This window comes from Gobio gobio (assembly GCF_949357685.1).
Source record: "Gobio gobio genome assembly, chromosome: 1".
NCBI lineage: Eukaryota > Metazoa > Chordata > Actinopteri > Cypriniformes > Gobionidae > Gobio > Gobio gobio.
The window spans coordinates 58,182,237-58,201,252 of record NC_137097.1 but is presented as its reverse complement, the minus strand read 5'-3'; the positions used below and the strand labels follow the sequence as shown (position 1 = coordinate 58,201,252).

Genomic DNA, 19,016 nt, shown 5'->3' with positions numbered 1-19,016 from the left:
ACTAAAGATGTCGTTACAAAGTCCATCTCACTACAGTGGTTCTACAATAACTATGAATCGGCGAGAATAGTTTTTGTGCGCAAAAAAACCCTAAATAACGACTTACATAGTGATGACGATTTCAAAACAAGGCATCATGAAGCTTCGAAGCGTTCTGAATCAGTGAGTCGAATCAGCAGGATCGCCAAATTTCAGCAGTTTGGTGGTTTGACACGCGATCCGAATCATGATTCGACTCACTGATTCATAACGCTTCGAAGCTTCATGATTCCGTGATTTGAAATCGTCATCACTATATAAGTCGTTATTTAGGGTTTTTTGCGCACAAAAACTATTCTCGCCGATTCATAAAGTTATTTAAGAACCACTGTAGTGAGATGGACTTTGTAACGACGTCTTTACCTTTTAAGGGTCTTGAGAGTGAACCGTGCATTGTGCCAATGGAGGCCTTTCAGAGCCATCAGATTTCAACTAAAATATCTTCATTTGTGTTCTGTAGATCAACTTACGGGTGTCGAACGACATGAGGGTAAGTAATTAATGACAGAATTTTCATTTTTGGGTGAACTAACCCTTTAAGACTCACATAGTCTTAACAACATTGCTTAAATTAATGCATCTCCTATGAATCAACTAGAATTGATTGATTTTGGTTACATCTAAATATATTTTATTCATTTTATATTTATGTATGGTATTTTTTGGTTGCAATTTATTGTATAGTATGTGCACTTAAAGTGTACTGAGCAGTAAAAAGAAAACTACATGGACTTAACATAGATAAGGTTCAGGGTTAGTATTCATTGTCATTAGTCTTTATAATTGCTATAGTATGTATGTACTGTGTACAGGTAAAATATGTAAAATAATGTGTAAATTATATCAATATATTGGTAGTAATAATTGGCACTGCGGATTTTTAGAAATATCCTATAAAAAATTGTAAAATGCCATATTTAGTTAGTTTATTTTACTTTTTTTTAGAATATCTTTGATTTATAAATGTAGTTCATAGGTTGTAGTTTTCAAAATGGCTTTAATTTCTGGCAAATAAATATGGGAAAAATATAAAATATATTTATTTATCACTTATATAAAAATAAATTTAAATAAAATGAAGCATATTTTTAAAGCAGAAAAATGTTACAAAACTCCTAGTTTCCAATGGTTACTCGGGGTATGTTGGTTTACCTTTGTACTGACACTGCAAGAATCAACTTGCAAAAGAGTTTTTTGCAGAATTGCAAAAGTGTATAATTTGAGTTTATAAGGATCAGTCTCATTGGCCATTGTAATAAATGTCTCGTGACTGCTTCAAAGTGTTGCTGATTCGGCATAAGTGTTTCATTTCCTGCACAAAAGCACTATTGTTGAAATTAAGTTGGTAAAGGACATTCACATTGGTTCACAAAATAAGACAAACAAGAATTAAAATATAAAGTTCCAGATTGTGTGTCAAGTAAGTGGTGTCAAACTAATATATATTTTTTAAGTTTCTCAATTCAAGAATCTTGTTTCTTATTAGCCTACACTGTTGTTTATTTGCAGCTATAGATCTGCCTTTAAACACCATAGTCAATGCAATCGGATTTATGTCTGGCTGTGGCTATTTCATTGTTTTAATAACAACATTTTTGTGTGTGTATCAGACAGTTCTATATCACATAGACAAACTGTACAAGTCATTGATAAACTGATGTTATCTCTGACAATGAAAAGTTGTAGAGAAAAGGAGAATTAAACTTCAGATCAATTAAAAACCAACCCTAAAGGCTTTTGTATGTCCCAAACACTTAATAACTTCCTGACAGGAAATTATGAAAGAAAAGTGTGATCTGACCACCTCAACCAAGTCAAATCAGAGCAGTTCTCTATTTGAAAACCAGCATTAGCAACACAATGTCTGAAAATATTTACTTAAATACTTTTCAAACTCACAATTCAAGATCAACAGAGAAAGATCAACGTAAGTGCCCTAATTTCTATTTGATATAATCTTGGTAATCAGTTTGAATTGTGTCTAGAAAATAAGATACATATTTCAGCCATTACACAAGATTAATATCTTGGTATTGTTTGTATTTGTAATTTCCATCAATGTTGTGAACTTAAAAAATTAAAAATGTTATGTTATTTGATCGATTTTTTCTCGTTTCATGTCAATATTCAACATCATTCACATTTTATTAAATCTGAGAAGTCATTAAACTTTTTGGTGCTTTCCACTCCAGAATTCTTGCCCTTCGTTTTACAAAGAAAGAATCCCAGACTAAAAAATATTGTCATTTAAATATAGTTGAATAGTATATAACTATATTTAACTTTATGAAGGGGATGAAGCTGGAATTGTGTTTATGATGATCTCTATTGCCAAAAGTTTTGGGACGCCTTCCTACATGCACATAAACTTCCGTAGGGTTTATTATGGATTTGGCCCACCCTTTGCAGCTATAACAGCTATAACAGTTCCTCCACACCAAACTCGCTCATCCATGTCTTTATGGACCTTGCTTTGTGCACTGGTGCGCAGTCATGTTGGAACAGGAAAGGGCCATCCCCAAACTCTTCCCACAAAGTTGGGAGCATGAAATTGTCCAAAATGTCTTGGTATGCTGAAGCATTAAGAGTTCCTTTCACTGGAACTATGGGGCCAAGCCCAACACCTGAAAAACAACCCCCACACCATAATCCCCCCTCTGCCAAACTTTACACTTAGCACAATGCAGTCAGGCAAATACCGTTCTCCTGGCAACCGCCAAACCAAGACAGAGAAGCGTGATTCATCACTCAAGAGAACATGTCTCCACTGCTCTAGAGTCCAGTGTTGGCGTGCTTTACATCACTGCATCTGACTTCTTTAAAGCTGCAGTCCGTAACTTTTTGCGCTCTAGCGGTTAATAAACAGAACTGCATGCGTCTTGCGGAAGAACATTGCAGCCGGAGCTAATTCTCTCTGTTTATGTCTATGGCGAGTCACGCAGGGACTGTGCTCCTCCGCAGCGGTTCCTACCAGACCAGTCTGAAATAGTCCCAATATAAACACTTATTATAAGTGTACCATAATGATTCAGCATAAGACAAAAACACGGTTTGGAAAATGGATTCATGTTGTACATTCTCATTATATGATTTTTGTAAACCTTGAACACAAAAAATGTACGGACAGCAGCTTTAACAAACAAATTAATTGCAATATAAAAAAAGATGTTAAAGTTTCAAAGATATGTGCTCTGTCAAGGAGTCACCGTTTTTTTATTTAAAAGAAAAAAAAACAACAAGTTGATATTGTTTGTGTCAAAATTAAATTCTTCTTTGACACATTCAAAGTTGAATAAAAAAACTTTAATGTAATACCCCTCACTTTCTTTAATGCATTAACTACCATTTCTGTCCTGTAGTGTGACATAATGTCCTCTGGTGTGATGCACATAAAAGAACCACTGATTTGTCTCTATCTCAAAATATCTTAAAAGAACATTTGAGTATTGCTGTAGGGGAGATATAATCATCATAAAATCATCTTAAATCTCATCTTAAAATGGTATCATTTTCAGCAGTTTTGAAAGGATGACAGCAAAATTTGTCTCATTTTTATTGAAAATGTCCAACATGTCATGGGGAAAAATACTGTTATTCATAATTTCGTATTAAATAAAGTGTCTAAGATAAATCTCTCTCATGCTATTTGTATATTATTAAAGTCCCAGTGAACCGGAAGCAGCAACTGAGTTTTCTTCATTGCTGTGACGTATTTCCAAGTAACGGAATATTGAACAGAGGGCAGGGTTTTACTTCAGCGCTCCTCCTCTCCATCTCTCACTCATAGTGGACTAACAGTTGGAGGGGAGTGGTTAAGAATATTCAAACACAAGCCGTCAAACTGACATTATCTGAGAAGGAATGCCATTCCAGACCGGCAGTAACTTTTCAGGTTTTGATTAAAGATTACCGCGACAAACATTTTTTTTTATGTGTATTGCACCTGTAATGTGTGTTAACAAAGTACATTGAGTCAATTTTGATTTCATGAGGAGTTTTCTTCTCCTTAATGTTTGCTATGTCACACCATAGGACACAGTTCAGTAATAATGTTCAAATAATGAATTGATCAGATTAGTGACCCCTTATATTTTCTCAAACATCAGACTGCACACTGCCTTAATATATGTATTTTTTTCTTCAAAAATTGTGTTTTGCCTATATGTCAACTACCCACTTATTGCACAGGCAGCAACACAGTACCACGCTTGAATTCACTGAGCTCATGAGAGCTACCTTTGTAGAAGCGTCTGTATTTTAAAAAGTGCTATACAAATAAATGTGAATCGAATTTAATCAAATTGAATTGAATTTTAATGGTCTCATGACATGACCCTGTGGGACCCCCTTTTGAGAATGAGAATGGTTGCCCAAAATAACCTGCGATCTGCCTGACAAAAAATGCTTTAGAGAACTATTGAATGGATTTATTTCAAAGGCTATTAATTTCTCTACTAATAAACAAATGTATTTTCAGAAAAGGAGTGTGTCAGCGATAAGAGAGATGGTGTCTGCATGATGGTTCTTCTCTCTGTTCTCCTCTTCCTGTCTCTGCTGGTGAATGCTGTGTTGGCTTACCTGTGTGAGTATCCTCATGTGTTACACATCAGTTGTGTTTGCAGTGTATCAGTTTCTATCTTCTATTGTACTATTTTATGCTTCACAGATTACACCAACAACACAAATCAGATAATGGGATATGAGCCAGTGACAAACAACTCAAACTTAGGTTTGTAAACCACATTTTCTTATACTATTATTACTCAAAGACCGTTTTCTATTTTGTATCTGACTTTTGACTTTTTAAACATTTCTTCTATATTCTACAACACAACCACAGCAGTCAACAAGCCATCACTCCCTTGTAATTATAAAGGTATATCATTTTACCACTATTCAACATATTTAGCATAATTTTGTGTTCTAATATGTGCTTTCTTTATGTATGTTCAAATTAACATACAGCATATTTTTTTATGTTTTGTATTGTAACAATACACAGATCAGGCATAACATAATGACCACCTTCCTAATATTGTGTTGGTCCCCCTTTTGCTGCCAAAACTGCCCTGACCCATTGAGGCATGGACTCCACTAGACCCCTGAAGATGTGCTGTGGTATCTGGCACCAAGCCAGTTCCTTTAACCCTCGTGCACTGTTCGATTTCTGGTTACACTCCTTTAACCACTATTTTTAAGATTGGCCCTTAGGACACTTGCCTTTATACATTTAGAACAATAATATCTTAGACTAAACCTAAAGTAATCTTGACCAACTATATAGCATTTTAAAGCTTTCAGACTCTAATTTTCATATTTGGTGACTGATTTTCAAAAGAGATGACAGAGCAGTAGATAAATAGCGATAGATTCGTCATTTGTGATGCAGTGCCAAACTATAAAGCGCGCTGACTCTTTCCATATCGTTTTTTATATACATTTTAGAGATTGAATTCAAATCAAATATTAACATTACTGCCCAAACTACTTCTGAATAGAATGTCTACTTCATAGATATTTTGAAAAGTACGAAAATATAACGTACAGATCACTCAAACCATATATGGAAATCGAAGAGTCTACATGTCATCTAGTGGAAAACGTTGGTACGTTTTTTTTTTTTTTTTGAGATATCAACCTAAAATTTGGTACAGAATTTTTTCAGATATTTAGCTTTGATTTTCTTGAGGTTTTAGAATTGAACATGTTTTGTAAAATGTATATTTTATATAAAATATATATTTAAATATATATATATTATATATTGTAGCCTACATGTTCATAAACTTCTATAACTTGTTTTAAACTTTACTTTTACAACTTATACAGTGATGGCCAATTTCAAAACACTGCTTCATGAAGTTGTTAATCTCAGCAAGACACTGGCACTTCAGGACTAGAGTTGAAGAGCTCTGAGATACAACAAAGTGTATTTTGTGTCTGTACAGTTGCTTTTGAATAGCTGTCCTATATGGGTCAAATTGACCCACAAACAGCAAGAGTGTATAAAATTTTGATATGCACATTTCACAACGCATCAGTTCTGTAAGTTGTGAGGTGAGGCCTTCATGGATCGGATGGTTCAGCACATCCTACAGATGCTCAATTGGATTGAGATCTGGGGAATTTGGAAGCCAAGTCAACACCTCAAACTCGTGCTCCTTAAACCATTCCTGAACCATTTTTGCTTTGTGGCAGGGTGCATTATCCTGCTGATAGAAGAGGCCACAGACACCAGGGAATACATTTCCATGAAAGGGTGTACATGGTCTGCAAAAATGCTTAGGTAGATGGTACGTGTCAAAGTAACATCCACAATTCCACATGGATGGCTGGACTCAAGGTTTCCCAGCAGAACGTTGCCCAAAGCATCCCACTGCCTCTGCAGGCTTGCCTTCTTCCCATAGTGCATCCTGGTACCATGTGTGCTCCAGGTAAGCGACGCACACACACCCGGTCATCCACGTGACGTAAAAGAAAGTCAAGTCAAATTATATTTATATAGCACATTTAAAAGCAAAAGAGTTACGCCAAAGTGCTGTACAATAAGACAAAGTGCATATAAAAGAAAGCATAAAAAGAAACAAGGCAGATACACAATATAAACACAATAAATAAACAATATAAACACTTTTGACCCGATACAATAAGATAATAAATAATATAAAATCGACCAATATTGATCTAATCAAAAGCCAGAGAGAACAAATGAGATTTAAGAGCCGATTTAAAACTGGCTAATGAATGAGCAGACCTCAAATCGAAGGGCAGACTGTTCCAGAGTTTAGGCAGCATTTTGGACAATTTGCAGGCGAGAGATTGTAGTTTGAGGCAGGCCACAGTACAGGGAATTACAGTAGTCCAGACGTGATGTTATAAAGGCGTAGATTACGGTCTCTAAATTTTTTTTTTTATTTCGCAATTGAGCTCAAACTGGAAACTGCCCTTTACCACTGAACTGATTTGTTTTTCAAAGTTCAGTTTTTCAAAGTTGAGGCAAAATGGTCCAGTTCTGATGCTTACATGCCCGGCACTTTCGGTGGTGGACAGGGGTCAGCATGGGCACCCTGACTGGTCTGCGGCTATGCAACCCCATACACAGCAAACTGCAATGCACTGTGTATTCTGACACCTTTCTATCAGAACCAGCATTAACTTCTTGAGCAATTTGAGCTACAGTAGCTCTTCTGTTTGATCGGAACACACGGGCCAGCCTTCACTCCCCATGACCCTGTCGCCGGTTCACCACTGTTCCTTCCTTGGACCACTTTTGATAGATACTGACCACTGCAGACCGGGAACACCCCACAAGAGCTGCAGTTTTGGAGATGCTCTGACCCAGTCATTGAGCCATCACAATTTAGCCCTTGTCAAACTCGCTCAAATCCTTACTCTTGCCCATTTTTCCTGCTTCTAACACATCAACTTTGAGGACAAAATGTTCACTTGCTGCCACCCACCCACTAACAGGTGCCGTGATGAAGAGATAATCAGTGTTATTCACTTCAACTGTCAGTGGTCATAGTGTTATGCCTGATAGGTGTATATATGTATATTGGATGTACATGTTTGTATGTGTCTTTAAATCGGAAAATTATTTATACTACTTTTCAATAAGAATTAATGCACATAACAAATAAATACATTCTGGATAAACGGTTACTTAAATTTTGCCAGAGAGGTGGGTCCAGGACAAGAGCAGATTCTATATTTTCTCCACTGATACCATGGACTGGAACAGCAGCAGAGAACGCTGTCAGGATCTGGGTGGAGACCTGGTCATCATCAACAGCATTGAGGAACAGGTACATATAGAGAAATAGTATTTAAGTAATTAGTGGTTTTGTTAAAGCTATTGCTTTTACTTCAAGTTTTTTTTTAACTACTCTGAACGAGACAATGCATAGGTCTAAAAACCATAAAAACACTTTATTACCTGCATGAAACCCTCGGTTGCTCATTATACTTTACCTTGGTTGCACCGTACATACTAAAAGTCATATTTCAGCCCTTTGTTGTTGTTTTTTAGGAATTTCTTGCTCAGCAAATAGTCACTTCTGATGCATTGGTGCTACACTGGATTGGTCTGACTGACCGCCAGACTGAGGGGACGTGGCTATGGGTGGACAACACCCCCTTAAACATTCATCTCTCGTAAGTACCGTTTTATTTCAAAATCTGATGTGCTTAGAATGGCCTCTGTTTGATGGCACAATTTGTTTCAACGGTCATATGGATTTTGTCCTTATTCTGTCCTGTCAGATGGTGGAGCTTACCTCCTGATGATTATAATGCAGAAGATCCCTTGGGTGAAGACTGTGCTGTATTAAATGGATATTTAAGTGGAGAAAAATGGGGAGATATTTCTTGCTTGAAAAAGGAAAGAAGCATTTGTGAGATTCCATGTTCTTGATCAATGCTAAATTGTCTTTCATGACTTTCAATGTCACTGTTTATGTGCATTTTATGCCTTTGTATTCTGCCCCCTGGTGGATTAATATATTCTTTTCAAGAAGTCAAAGGACTTGTAATGTATACAGTAATGGCCAAAAGTGATGTCCGGAGGGGACATTTGCACAATAATCTTTTTTAATGACACTTCAGGTTCTACTAAATCAAAATATTATTGGGGAAAAGAATAGCCTACACTTAACTTGGCTATTGTATTAAAATTACAGCATTATCTGGCAAGAAAAGGCAAACTCCAGCATATAATTAAATATGAAGGCATAGAAAAACAAAATGCTCACAGGAAATAAATCATACATTGACATTTACAAAACTAACAGGCTAAATGTTTCTTTAGGCTACACAACCTCACAATCCAGCCTCTTGTAGTTGGTTTACAGTTCAAGTTGAAATTGGAGGTTGGAGGTCTCATTCAGGTCCTTAGAAGCTGTTTTGAGGAGGTCCAACATTCAGGTGATTTTCATCCTCCTGTCAAAATGCTCACTAGTCCTCCTCGACCAGCCACAGCACTTTACATTTAGCATGGTAGTGACCTCAGTGCGCTTTTAAATAATCCCACAGACTTTGTAACACATGAGTATTGCACATGAGCAATATCCAAAACCGAATGACCAGATTTAGCCATTTCAACAATACCCTCCTTGGTTGCAGAGGACAGCGACTTCCATCTGGCTGTTTTCTCTAAAACCCTCTAATAATATAGCTAATACTTTGCCACAGAGTGATTTATTGAATTATAGGCTGGAAAAAATTAGTGCAAATGTGGTATGACCACTTAGCCAAAAATGAAGACCACACAATTTGAGTTTTGTATCTTGACGTTCTGAGTTAGTGTTTATTAAAATTAGGGTGACCATATTTTGATCACGGAAAACCAGGACACTTGGCCCACCAATAAGATACTCGAAGTTTACTCAAAGATTCCTTATTAATTTCAATACATTTAAAGTATGCCCCCTCTGTATGGATAGAACATTGTTATAATAGGGCCAGGACAGGACTTGAAAACTGGACATGTCCTGGGAAAATAGGACGTTTGGTCACCCTAATTAAAATTCTACTGTCACAATTAGATCCTTTATTACGTTCTCAACCACTGCGTGACATGTGTTTCATTGCGTCTTTACAAATGATACAATAGAAATGTGGAATGAGTACATAACTTTTACACGCCATTCACAGCTGTACAACATTTATACAAATGATTTGATAAAAAGTTTGAAGAAAGTGTGAAGAAGCCAATTTTCCTAGGTCAAAAATCACTTTTGGCCACTACTGTAATGTCCTACATCTCCACCTTTTGCTGGGAAACCTTTGGCAATTATGAGAAAGTAACATTGTTATTGATATTTCAAAATGAATATTAGCTGGAATTAAACATCTTATGTTTTTTATTATTTTTTTTTGTACATTGCCTCATAGAAACCCGAGTTGAAAATAAAGGCCTATTTTTATTGCAATCATCATTGTAAAGCATTTCATAATGTATTATGCCCACCACAATCAAATTATCAATTAATCATTTAATTAAATTGAAATGTTATTTTACTAAAATATAAGTGGGAACTATTATTTGTATTTTCATTCATTCATTCATTCATTCATTCATTCATTCATTCATTCATTCATTCATTCATTCATATTTTTGTAATCAGTTGTTCCAACCAATACAAGCACACAAGAGAAAACAGAGTGAAAACATATTTGGTCCAAAAAGACCAACAAACTTCCCTCATAAGTACAGTAATATAACCTTGACCTAAATAACTGCACTCAAATTAAAATAATTTGTTGAATTTATTTAAAAAAGCTGCGTCAAGTGGTTCCACACAACTATATTGAGTCATTTTTACAAATACCAATTTAGTTATATGAACAAAATAAAGTCAAGTAAAGCTGACAAAATTTATTTAAGTAAATACAAACCATTTAAATTTGTCACTGTTACATAATATTTACATGTGCAGTTTACTTAATAATGTTATGTTAAAATTATAAAAGCTTATTATGTTAGGTGAACACATTTATTGATTTAATTTACCTTATTAAATTAACTACTTGCTCTACAAATGTAAGAGAAAAACTATTAAATATAACAATATTTTTTAGAAACAAAAACAACTTAATTGAGAACAGGAAGTTTATCCAATAAATGAGTGTAAGAGTGCCTAAACACAGGCACCACTCTTCTGCAAAATGGTAACCACAAAATTACAGAAACTCCTCTAAATGTCCAACATAACTGCACATAACACTAACATAAACTAACAACATCTTCCCCTTTACTGAAAAAGATAAAATAACACTTTAATCCCTAAATTTACTCTCCTAATGCAGTCCCTTTTAAAGCATGCTGGGAACTACAGATCCACTGCCCAGTTTGTTCGTTTCACTCAGCAATGTTAAGTTGACCGAACAAACACTTATTAAGTAAAGCTGACAATACTCATTTTTAGTAGAAACAACTTAGTAAATCTAAGTAAATTTAGTTACATGAGTTTTTTAAGTAACGTGAACAAGGATGATTTGAGTGCAACTAACAACAGTGAAAGTTCATTTTTTTGAGTGTGGATATGTTGTCAAGTAACCAACATGTATTGTTGAATGTACATTTTGTATTAATGACATGTATGTCTAAAGGTCTGTGGTTGCTGCTTTATCACCAACGCTTTTATTTGTGTGCACTGTGTACAGCAAGAGGCCTCCAGTTTGAGAAGAAATGGATGAAAAAGAAACGCTTTAGCATGTTTCTGTCTAACGTAACAGATTACATCAATATGGAATTAGAGTAAGATTTCAACAATGAGGGAACACCATAAATGACACGAAACACAAAAAGTGAGTGTTCAAGAAGCACTGACCACAGATAATCATTTATCATTCATTGTTTGAGATGATGCCAACAACAAACCAAGGGACAGGAAATGACAGCAGGAAACATCACTACTATAGTTAAGAATACTTAACCAGATTCTTCTCTTCAGTTCTTAATTTTTTACTTGGAGAAGATGTCAGAAGCCATTTATTCCAACACTATTCCGAGAGCCACCTCAAGATCAGCTCATAAAAAAAGAAGTACCGGTAAGTGCAATTTGACAACTTCATTTTTGCAAATTAATTGCTTCAGCAGCTTCATTTCACCATAACATTTTATTTGATTAATTTACTATTATTATTATTATTGTTATTTTAGATATAAATTCTGCTGATAAGAGAGATGGTGTCTGTATGGTGGTTCTTCTCTCTGTTTTCCTCTTACTGTCTCTGCTGGCTAATGCGATGCTGGTATACCTGTGTGAGTATCCTCATGTTTTACATGTACACTTTACATTGCTGTGTGTTAACTACATGCATTACGTATACGATTATTATTAGTGGTAGCAGTAGTATTTATTGTATTTAATTTTTTTTACATTTGCAACAATTCAGCTCCATATATATTTTCCTCACGTCACATGATTCATTTCAAACATGTTCTTCAATGACACTATTTTTAAGTACACTCGCTTTGATACAAATGTATTAGTGGCACAACTGAGGGACAATCATAATTTGTGAAAAAAATGGTTGCACATATAATAGTTTTTACATAACACAATAATGTTGAAATGGTTTCATGTTTATTCCACTCTTTGTTGAGATTATAATGGCCTTGTTAAAATATTAATTCTCAAATCAATTGAGTTAAAAGTCAAATATCAAGCGTGAATCAACCTTCCAACTTCATGCATTTTTATACAATATATATTACAATAGAAGTTCCTAATAGAGGTTTTTTTTAGGTTATGCACGTACAAAGTATTCACAGCACTTCACTTTTTCCACATTTTGATATGTTATAAGTAACCAAACTAAGCGATCAGGGGCCAGTTGCATAAACTAAGCCATTATGTTAAGACAGTGTCTTAAAGGGGTGGTAAACCACGATTTCACTATTCTAACTTTAGCTAGCGTGTAATGTTGCTGCTTGAGCATAAACAACATCTGGAAAGTTTCAACGTTCAAAGTTTAAAGCAAAGGGAGATATTTGCTTTTAAAGAAATCAGTTTCTAAGAACTACAGCAAACGGCCAGCAGGCGACTACACACATTCCTCCAGGGTTGGTGACATCAACAGGCTCAATATTTACATAAACCCCTCCTCCGAGAATATTAAATAAGGGGGGGCGAGGCCATTTTGTATCGCGGCGCTGTTGTGGTATAACGTTAGTTAGGCTGGAGGTGTTGTTGCCGCGATGCCGAGGAAACGCTGTTATTTTCATCCGGATTGCAGGTCTGGGGCACTTGCTCTGTTCAGCCTTCCTTGGGACGGGGGTGCGTTGCAGAGCGTTTAACATACAGCATGTTATATGCACATGTGTTTGAGTCAGCGGGGAATCAGGCGCGCGCAGGGCTCCCTGCAGAGGAGATCTAACATCTAAGCACATCTAACAGAGGAAAACATCCACCGTCTTCGCGATTTCAATGCCAGATTTGCACAACTTCAGCTGCGTGAAAAAAACACTGCCGGTGCGTGGATGCACGACGCGCGCGCTGCACATTTCACGGAGGACAACACAAACTTCCACAAACTTCGCGAGTTCAATACAGGATATGCACAACGGCTTGTCCTGAAAGCTGGATTTACAAACAGAAGCTGTTCACGGGCCACAACCTGTAAGTCTGATTTATTTTTCATCGATGTGTTTTCCTGTAATAGGTTGTAGCAAGGAAGTAAACAGATGACAACGCTGTTCTGCAAACCAGTCTGTTAAATGCTCATTCATACTTAACGTTATCCAACGAACACCTAATGTTACAAACACTAATGTTAAAATCTCAACAGCGAACCTGGCATTAGTGTAAATGATTCTTTGAGTAGAGCTTTTATGTATTGTTTATCTACAGGCATGCTAAACATGGTTCTGTGTGTGATTTGGCCAACTTACTAGTTAAAGCCAGTGCTTAGTGTTCGTTTTGGGTTAGTTCTTGCAACAGATATTTGGCTATAATCGTTCTAAAAATACAAAAGTTAAAGTGCCATTCAGTAGCGATCATTATAGATCCGCAGTCTTTACTCTCGAGGACTGAACAGGTTCTGCTCGATCATCTTCATTCAAATGTTCTGGGTCTGATTCGGGCTCAGATTGGTGTGGTTTTATTGACGCCGTTGTTTCTAATGCTGCTTTCACGTGCTCTCGGAATTATCGTAAATACGAGTTTCCTAGGTAAACATTGCACATGAACGCCCTCACATTTTGAAACTTGAATGCTATGAGCTCGTAATCACGACTTCAGAAATCGGAATTATCAAATTTCCGATAGCACGTGAAGGCAGCATAATACTGAACAGCCTCCGGTAAGGGGCGTGACGTTTCCGACGTGCACTAGGCGGTTAGCGAATCACAACACACTGGGCCAGCTAACCAATCAGAGCCCACTGCGTATTTTTGAGGGACTGGCTTCATACAACCCGGAAAGCATCAGACCGTTTTACAAGGAGGGACAGAGCAGTGTAGAATAAAGGTCAAATATATGAAAAATAAGGCAATTTTTTTTAAACGAAGCATGAACACATGTTACAGTGCACCCCACAAACACAGTCAAGCCTTCAAAAGAATGTGTTTTACCACCCCTTTAAGATCTAGTATGAGCCACTAGCAGTTAGGCAAGTGGCATTCAGTCTTACTTTTCGTATCAAATTAGGCCAGTCTATGTTTTTATGTAACTGATTTAAAAAAATTATGAACATTCTTAAAGAAAAAAAATGTATGTCTAACTTGTAAGACTAGTCTTAGCGATTTATGCAACCGGCCCCAGGGGAGAAGGGGAGGTGACCAAGAATTTGATGGTCACTCTGACAGAGCTCTGTGGAGAGAGGAGAACCTTCCAGAAGAACAACCATTTCAGCCACTCCTCAGTAAAAAGCACACGTCAGCCTGCCTGGAGTTTGCCAAAAGGCACCTGAAGGACTCTCAGACCATGAAAAACAAAATTCTCATGGTCTAATTAAACAAATATTGAACTCTTGGGCCTGAATGGCAAGCGTCAAACCAGGCACCTCTCATCACCTGGCTAATACCATCCCTACAGTGAAGCATGGTGGTGATGTTTTTCAGCGGCAGGAACTGGGAGACTAGTCCGGATCGAGGGAAAGATGAATGCAGCAATGTACAGAGACATCCTTGATGAAAACCTGCTCCATAGCGCTCTGGACCCTCAGACGGGGGTGAAGGTTCATCTTCCAACAGGACAACGACCCTAAGCAAACAGCCAAAATAACAAGGAGTGACTACGGGACAACCCTGTGAAGGTCCTTGAGTGGCCCAGCCAGAGCCCAGACTTGAACCCGATTAAACATCTCTAGAGAGATCTGAAAATGGCTGTGCACCGACAAGCTTGAGAGATCATGCAAAGAAGAATGGGAGAAACTGCCCAAAAATAGCTGTGCCAAGGTTGTAGCATCATACTCAAAAAGACTTGAGGCTGTAATTGGTGCCAAAGGTGCTTCAACAAAGTATTGAGCAAAGGCTGTGAATACTTACGTACAATTTAAAAAAAAAATTATTTTATTTTATTTTAATACATTTGCAACGATTTTAAACAAACTTCTTTCACATTGTTCAGAATTGAATCCATGTAAGGCTGTAACATAACAAAATGTGGAGAAAGTGAGGCACTATGAATACTTTCCGGATGCACTGTAACCCAAAATATTTACTATATTGTAATACGAATGCTGTAATGTTATGTGTGATCTTATTTGTATTACAGATTACAGCAATGGCCCAGAACCGCTGAAGAGTTGTGAACCAGTAACACACTGCTCTAATTCAGGTATAGACAAACTCCATGTTCTCTCTGTTTACGTAATACAGACACAATGTTTATTTAGAAATTGATTTTTAATTTGGTTATTTTTATGTTAGATGTTGACCACAATGCTCAAATCGAACAGATCTTTCACAAGGATATGGAAAACAGGTCCCAAGCACAGCACTGTCCAAAAAAAAGCAAGTAAATTTATGCAGAAACACATTAGAACCATATGTCAAATATTTTAGTAAATACTGGAATATTTTCAGACATGTATAGAGTCAGCTGCAGTCATACACAAAATTTAAAAAAAATACACTTCTCATGTTACACAAAACAGTTTTGTATGTCGAATATATAATCCTAAATTTAGTTCAAGGAGCTGATATTAAACATTCAAAATCTGTCACGCAAGATTTCCCTGAGAGGTGGGTCCAGGACAAAGGCAGATTCTATGTTTTCTCCACTGATACCATGGACTGGAACAGCAGCAGAGAACGCTGTCAGGATCTGGGTGGAGACCTGGTCATCATCAACAGCATTGAGGAACAGGTATAGATATATAATATGACTTCATTAGAACGTTTGATTTAAGATGAAAGATGTACATTGAACTTGAAACAAGCTGCAAATTAATTAATCTCGATATGTCTTTCATGACAACTAGGAGTGTTTGGTATAGTAATGGATATGACAATGTTGATATATTTGGTCTTGGTGGAATAGATCTGCTATGCTGCTGCTTTTATTGCTACGCTGCTGCTGCAGAGCAAGTACATGACTTGCTACATTCTCAGAAAAAAAGGGACAGTGGAGGTACAATTTTGTTCCTTGGGGAACAAAACGTATAACTGTACCTTTAAAGGTACACAATTGGTCCCTAGGGTACAATTAAACAATTGGCAGGCAAGTTTGGTCCTAGTGAGTCGCTGTCCTGCAGAGTTTGGCTCCAACCCTGAAAGACATCCATCGAAGCTCTTATTGAGAATTAACAGAGGTTTAGATGTTGGTTTTATTGAAAATATTTGGTCACCATTATGGTGATCAGTATTTCCTTTAGTTGGGCAGTTTGACTCTTGGCTTTTTATGCGAGTTTGTGGTTTTTGTTACAGTGTTAACAAAACACATAATCTATTCATATCAAAAGAAGCCATAAACAAAATTTTCAAGAAGAAAAATGTTTGACCAAACTCATCACTGATAAAAAATATTAATAAATAAAATTCACCATCAATACGTTCTTGCCACAGATCAGGCATTCTGAATTTTGATTTTTAAATACATTATAGTGAGAAAAAAGTTTAGACGCACACAGATATCAAGAATCAGCATATGAATCTCAACAATGGTGACATACTTAATGCTGCGATGTATACTGGGAGCCATGAGTTTTATACTGTGGTGGCTTAGTAGGGTTGGAGCTAAACTCTGCAGGACATCAGCTCTCTAGGACCGAACTTGCCTACCCTTGACTTAGAGGTACAAAAATTTACCTTTAAATGATTACGAGCCAAGAACCACTTTTAGGGCCATATAGCACTGTTTTTTTTTAGAGTGCATACACAACACTCTGCTGTGAGCAAGTAAGACATGCTGCTGCTGTACAATATAGCATACATACATTACCCACAGACAGGTGGGGCTGGGGAAGGTGGAGGGTTTCTGAAAATGCAGAGTTTCATGACAGAACTTTTTATTGTAGAAACTTCTTGCAAACCAAATACGCATTTTTGGCGCAAACACGTTATATTGGATTGGTCTGACTGATAGCCGCACTGAAGGTGTTTGGCTGTGGGTGGACGACACCAAGGTTCGTTTTAGGCAAGTATTATTTTAAATGTCTGTGTTGAAAAATGTACCTGATGTTTAAAATGTCCCTTTCAATTTGAAACCTTTAGATACACTATGATGCCTTTTTTTATGCAGCTTTACGGTCAAAATTATGTATTTATTTATTTATTTATTTATTTATTTATCAGTTTCTGGGCACTGCCCCCTGATGATCACAAATCAGCGGACAATCCTCTGGGTGAAGATTGTGTTGTCTTGAATGGAAGAATGATTGAGTCAATGTGGGGAGATGTTTTTTGCTTGAGGAAGGAGAGAAGCATTTGTGAGATTCCATGTTCTTCATAAAAGTGTGTGAAATGTCTGCAAGCCCCCAAAGAGGAATATAGACAATAAAAATAAAGATAATATAAAAGGACATTTAAAATAATGTAAATAATAAAGCATAATTATAAGGCAGAGTAAAAGTATATGAAGGGGAAAAAGCTTGATCACTTTATGAAAATGTAAACAGAAGGAGAAGCCATCCGAATCCTATATAAATTGTACCAATGTACAAAGATTGTCACGATCATCTGTCACCTTCAGCACTACATTACCCAGAATCCTTCCTGCTTCACCACCTGCACGCATTCTTCAACCAGCTGTCTTCTATCACCTCATAACCCCAGCACCAGATATATGTTTGTTGGGTATTGACTATAGAGTGTCTGTTGCTTCTGCCTGCCTGTCTTACTGAGAACTATTCATGCTATTAAACTTGTTGGAACGTTATTCATCTTCATCGTCTGCTTGCCTGCAACAACCTGTGACAAAGATGAGTTAATTTATAAGTAGGAAAATATTGTGGTAAATGTTTGATGTTACTGTTTAAATAAAGGACAATAAAATACTTAATGATTAACTGATAATACTGAGTATTTACAAATGTTATTCAATGATACAGCAAAGAATAACCCCCAGCATTTGCAAATACATCGTATGAAGTAAAGCTGAATCTTGAAAGGTGAGTCTTGAGGGTTTGACTAAATTTGTCTGAACTGGAAAGTACAAATTAATTGGACAAACAAGACACTTCATATACTGAGATATGAGTAGTAGAGACTGGGGGATATACCCTTACGAAAAAGAAGTTTATTCACGTGTTCTATTAGTATACTTCTTTTAAATTAAAAATAAGAGTATATTTTCAGTCTACTTTTTATGTACTTCTCAGAAATATACTTAAAATTGCACTCAAGTATACTTGACTTATACTGACAGAAAGGTCTAAGTATATTTGGCCTATACTTGATCGAGATATACTTAAAAGTATAATTAAGTAGTATACTTGGCCTGTAATTGTGTTTAATCTTTTGATTGGGTAGTCTATTATATCTATATCTATATATCTATATCTATATCTATATCTATATCTATATATATATATATATATATCTATATATATATATATATATATATATATATATATATATATATATATATATATATATATATATATTGATAGAAAACAGATACGTTCCTAATTCTGAGTATCTGAATTTTTGTATAGGCTAGTAGTCCACTGGCAGTGTACATAGGAATTTACTTCAAATTTCCCAAAATTTTCCAGCTATCCGTGATTTTAATGTTGTACGGTAGGGGGCGCTATGACAAATATTCTTGAACAGAATCTCCGGATCAAAACACAGGAGAAGAAGAAGCTAAAACACGTGATAGAAGATGGCTCACGCCATAGATATACATAAAAAAGGCTAGATGTCTCGTCCGCGCTGCTGGCCAATGGAGGTCAACGTCCGCACTTGGCGGCCATCTTGTCACAGTCAGCTCGCTCACTCGTAAAATAGTTTTAATGGTGCGTGTACTTTTTAAATGACCATAACTTGCAAAATTTTCTACCAATTTTCAAACTGTTTGATTTGTTAT

The 19,016-nt window shown here is 36.3% G+C and overlaps 1 protein-coding gene across 1 annotated transcript; it reads left to right on the top strand.

The window, feature by feature from the left end:
• The first annotated feature begins 1,856 nt into the window (after positions 1–1,856).
• LOC307127774 (C-type lectin domain family 4 member E-like) lies at positions 1,857–10,058 on the top strand. The gene is made up of 7 exons (XM_079819202.1): positions 1,857–1,966; positions 4,517–4,621; positions 4,706–4,768; positions 4,880–4,915; positions 7,717–7,844; positions 8,069–8,193; positions 8,302–10,058. Exons 1-7 carry the CDS (start codon positions 1,900–1,902, stop codon positions 8,450–8,452), a joined length of 675 nt encoding a protein of 224 aa, XP_079675328.1. The 5' UTR covers positions 1,857–1,899; the 3' UTR covers positions 8,453–10,058.
• The last annotated feature ends 8,958 nt before the right edge of the window (positions 10,059–19,016 follow it).